Raw genomic sequence first — 5,000 nt, 5'->3', positions numbered from 1 at the left:
CAAAACCACAACTCTTCAGTGAAGAGCACTTTTTGCCAGTCCTGTCTGGTCCAGCGACGGTGGGTTTGTGCCCATAGGTGACGTTGTTGCCGGTGATGTCTGGTGAGGACCTGCCTTACGACAGGCCTACAAGCCCTCAGTCCAGCCTCTCTCAGCCTATTGAGGACAATCTGAGCACTGATGGAGGGATTGTGCGTTCCTAGTGTAACTTGAGCAGTTGTTGTTGCCATCCTGTACCTGTCCTACAAGTGTGATGTTTGGATATACCGATCCTGTGCAGGTGTTGTTACACGTGGTCTGCAACTGCGACGACGATCAGCTGTCCGTCCTGTCTCCCTGTAGCGCTGTCTAAGGCGCCTCACAGTACATTGCAATTTATTGCCCTGGCCACATCTGCAGTCCTCATGCCTTCTGGCAGCATGCCTAAGGCATGTTCACGCAGATGAGCAGGGACCTTCTTTTGGTGTTTTTCAGCGTCCGTAGAAAGGCCTCTTTAGTGTCTTTAGTTTCAGTTTTTATTACTGTGACCTTAATTGCCTACTGTCTGTAAGCTGTTAGTGTCTTAACGACCGTTCCACAGGTGCATGTTTATTAATTGTTTATGGTTCATTGAACAAGCATGGGAAACAGTGTTTAAACCCTTTACAATGAAGATCTGTGAAGTTATTTGGATTTTTACAAATTATCTTTGAAAGACAGGGTCCTGAAAAAGGGATGTTTATTTTTTTGCTGAGTTTATATACGTACGTACGTACGTAAGTACACACACACACACACACACACACACACACACACACACACACACACACACACACACACACACACACACACACACACACACACACACACATCTATATACACACCATTAACCACATAGAAGATACATGTGGTAGACAAGCCTCTACACCATCTATATACACACCATTAACCACATAGAAGATACATGTGGTAGACAAGCCTCTACACAATCTATATACACACCATTAACCACATAGAAGATACATGTGGGAGACAAGCCTCTACACAATCTATATACACACCATTAACCACATAGAAGATACATGTGGTAGACAAGCCTCTACACAATCTATATACACACCATTAACCACATAGAAGATACATGTGGTAGACAAGCCTCTACACAATCTATATACACACCATTAACCACATAGAAGATACATGTGGGAGACAAGCCTCTACACAATCTATATACACACCATTAACCACATAGAAGATACATATTTTTACTTTTTAATTACAGGTAGCCTTTTTTCTTTTATTCGTCGTCCAGGTTAGGGTTTGGCCCGGGATAGGCCGTCATTGTTAAAAAAAATATGCCTTGGTGTAGTCCAAAAGTAATCAGATTATGTTACTCATTTTGAGTCATCCACAGGATTAAGTCACTGATTACTTTTTTCTTCTTCATGTAACTGTAATTAGTAATGGATTACATTTTTCTTGTAATCCACCCAATCCTGCCTATAGAATCCACTGTGCACCAACATGGCGTTGGTATAACTGAATAGGGTCTACTGTAACACATCCACCATTTTGGTGCAGCGTAGATTTGTTCAACTGTATTTTCCTAATTGAAAGGTGAGTCACTCAAGTCAATATGTGCCAAGGAAATCTGTACATTCTTCCTCATATCCACAGTTCTTGGAAATGTATAGAATACCCAATCACACACATTTACCGTAACGTACACAACATGTTTTCTGGGTTTGTTTTTCTACTGATCTATTTCGCAGGTGCCTGGTGAGGGCGAAGGGGGAGAAGTGGGTGAAGGGGAGGAGCCTATGGTTGATGACATCACCTCCACAGGAGAGAAGAGGAGAGAAGTGTGGTGCATGGCTCACCAAACAGATGACAGAAACGTAAACAAACATCCGGAATATGTACTGTAGTAATATCTCACACACCTATTTCTTTTGATGTTCCTGTTTGTTTCATGTTGTCCACGTTCTTTCGTGGCCCTGTAATGCCCGTGTGTAACGACCCCGTGTGTAAGGTGTCGTGCATGACAATATCCTGTCACTCTGTGTTTGTAAGCAAACATGAGTATCATATAAGGGCAGTCTCAATGTATTCTTCATTTGTTTTCTCCAGCTTCTTTCAACCCAAGACGGATACAGCACATCTGAGGTTTGCATGCTACTCCTTGGCTATATTATTTGAGGGGTCTTTTTGAGTTTTCGAGTTGCTTATAAACGGACCCAATCAGATGTCACTTGGTCAACAAATACAAAAAGCTATTGGACAAGCAAATAGATTGATGTTAACGCATTGATAAACGTACATAAACGTGGTATTGTGAATCTCCCAGCTGAAGGTGTTTTTCTACCCCAGGTTTTGATCGTAACCTCCAACGGGTCTCCTCCGGACTATGTCCACACCAACGGGCTGCTGGGGCTGGACCTGCACTCCACACCGCAGTACAAACCAGGCCAACCAGGGACAGATCTGGGTTAGTATCACCCACGTATAGGGACTGAGACCCACACCCTGTCGTACACAGACCTCGTGCTGGGAAACAGCAGCACTTTGGGGAAATTTGCCTGGTTCATAAGAAAATCCCAGGGAGTGTGAAAAAGACGGGGCTTTGCTTCCCAAGGCTGACTATGGTTATTAGTTAATGGTTAACATCCGGTAACTCGCTCGTGATGCTGTCTGCTCTCTCTCTCTCCCTCCTTCCCTCCCTCCCTTTCCTCCATCCTACAGGGAGTGTGTATGAGGTGGTGGTTGTGCAGGGTGAAAGTTTGAAAGAAGAGATGGATGCAGGGGCGATGGCGTGGGCGACTGCGCCGGGGGAAGGAATGGCGCGAGCTAATGCGGTGGTCACGGCCTTCAGGTTCATCATGAAGCAAAGCTACATCTGTGCTCTCATTGCAATGATGGTGAGTCTCTGTCTGTCTGTCTGTCTGTCTGTCTGTCTGTCTGTCTGTCTGTCTGTCTGTCTGTCTGTCTGTCTGTCTGTCTGTCTGTCTGTCTGTCTCAGTCAGCCTTTTCAGTCCCAGGAGAGGGCTTGAGGATCCACACACACACACAGCGTCTCAGTGGCCCATTTAGTCATTAGCGATGCCAGCCCCGGTTGGCTTGGGTGATGTGTACCATATATTACTGAAGCGTCACCTCATACAGATGTGTGTTGGTTAGTAGAGCACTGCTGAGGTACACTGGTAGGTAGAAAGGTGGTGGCGGGGATGGATGGGTGGAAGGCCGTCCTCTCTCTTGAGAAACAACCATGGCCTGCACTCTGTTTTACACATCTAAGAAGAGTGTCACTTCATTTGATCTGTTGGTTAAAGGATATTGTGTTATGCCGTGTTATACCGTGTTATGTCGTGTTATGCCGTGCTATACCGTGTTATGTCGTGTTATACCGTGTTATGCCGTGTTATACCGTGTTATGCCGTGCTATGTCGTGTTATGTCGTGTTATACCGTGTTATGCCGTGTTATGCCGTGCTATGCCGTGCTATGTCGTGTTATGCCGTGCTATGCCGTGTTATGACGTGCTATGTCGTGCTATACCGTGTTATGTCGTGTTATGCCGTGTTATGCCGTGCTATGCCGTGTTATGTCGTGTTATGCCGTGTTATACCGTGTTATGCTGTGCTATGCCGTGCTATGCCGTGTTATGCCGTGCTATGTCGTGTTATAACCGTGTTATGCCGTGTTATGTCGTGTTATGTCGTGTTATGCCGTGTTATGCCGTGTTATGTCGTGTTATGTCGTGTTATGCCGTGTTATGCCGTGTTATGTCGTGTTATGTCGTGTTATGCCGTGTTATGCCGTGTTATGCCGTGTTATGCCGTGTTATGTCGTGTTATGCCGTGTTATGCCGTGTTATGCCGTGTTATGCCGTGCTATGCCGTGCTATGTCGTGTTATGCCGTGCTATGCCGTGTTATGACGTGCTATGTCGTGCTATACCGTGTTATGTCGTGTTATGCCGTGTTATGCCGTGCTATGCCGTGTTATGTCGTGTTATGCCGTGTTATACCGTGTTATGCTGTGCTATGCCGTGCTATGCCGTGTTATGCCGTGCTATGTCGTGTTATACCGTGTTATGCCGTGTTATGCCGTGTTATGCCGTGTTATGTCGTGTTATGCCGTGTTATGCCGTGTTATGTCGTGTTATGTCGTGTTATGCCGTGTTATGCCGTGTTATGTCGTGTTATGTCGTTGTCGTTATGCCGTGTTATGCCGTGTTATGCCGTGTTATGCCGTGTTATGTCGTGTTATGCCGTGTTATGTCGTGTTATGCCGTGTTATGCCGTGTTATATCGTGTTATGTCGTGTTATGTCGTGTTATGTCGTGTTATGCCGTGTTATGTCGTGTTATGTCGTGTTATGTCGTGTTATGTCGTGTTATGTCGTGTTATGCCGTGTTATGTCGTGTTATGTTGTGTTATGTCGTGTTATGTTGTGTTATGTCGTGTTATGTTGTGTTATGTCGTGTTATGTTGTGTTATGTCGTGTTATGTTGTGTTATGTCGTGTTATGTTGTGTTATGTCGTGTTATGTCCGTGTTATGTCGTGTTATGTCGTGTTATGTTGTGTTATGTCGTGTTATGCCGTGTTATGTCGTGTTATGTTGTGTTATGTCGTGTTTGCCGTGTTATGCCGTGTTATGTCGTGTATGTTGTGTGTTATGTCGTGTTATGTCGTGTTATGCCGTGTTATGTCGTGTTATGTCGTGTTATGTCGTGTTATGTCGTGTTATGTCGTGTTATGTTATGTTGTGTTATGTCGTGTTATGTTGTGTTATGTCGTGTTAATGTCGTGTTATGTTGTGTTATGTCGTTTATGTTGTGTTATGGTCGTGTTATGTCAGTGACTGCTCTCACTAAAGTGGTTCCTTTTAGCACACCAGTTGATATCGATGATGCCTAACCTTTATTATTAGTGGCTTGATGATCTAGCTTTCTCTCTCTTACCCTCCCTCCCTCCCTCCCTCTCTCTCTCTCTCTCTCTCTCTCTCTCTCTCTCTCTCTCT

At 44.9% G+C, this 5,000-nt stretch overlaps 1 protein-coding gene across 1 annotated transcript in view; it reads left to right on the top strand.

Moving 5' to 3' along the window:
• The window catches only part of LOC109909631 (piezo-type mechanosensitive ion channel component 2), a 188,537-nt gene that overhangs the window by 128,129 nt on the left and 55,408 nt on the right, over nt 1–5,000 (top strand). The window contains exons 9-12 of the mRNA XM_031795307.1: nt 1,752–1,877; nt 2,110–2,145; nt 2,350–2,467; nt 2,722–2,897. Coding sequence (XP_031651167.1) covers nt 1,752–1,877; nt 2,110–2,145; nt 2,350–2,467; nt 2,722–2,897 — 456 coding nt within the window. The remainder of the gene's footprint in view (nt 1–1,751; nt 1,878–2,109; nt 2,146–2,349; nt 2,468–2,721; nt 2,898–5,000) is intronic.

The sequence above is a fragment of the Oncorhynchus kisutch genome, linkage group LG18 (genome assembly GCF_002021735.2).
Source record: "Oncorhynchus kisutch isolate 150728-3 linkage group LG18, Okis_V2, whole genome shotgun sequence".
NCBI lineage: Eukaryota > Metazoa > Chordata > Actinopteri > Salmoniformes > Salmonidae > Oncorhynchus > Oncorhynchus kisutch.
Note: the sequence above shows the minus strand (reverse complement) of the source record. Positions and strands in the feature narration are given on the sequence as shown.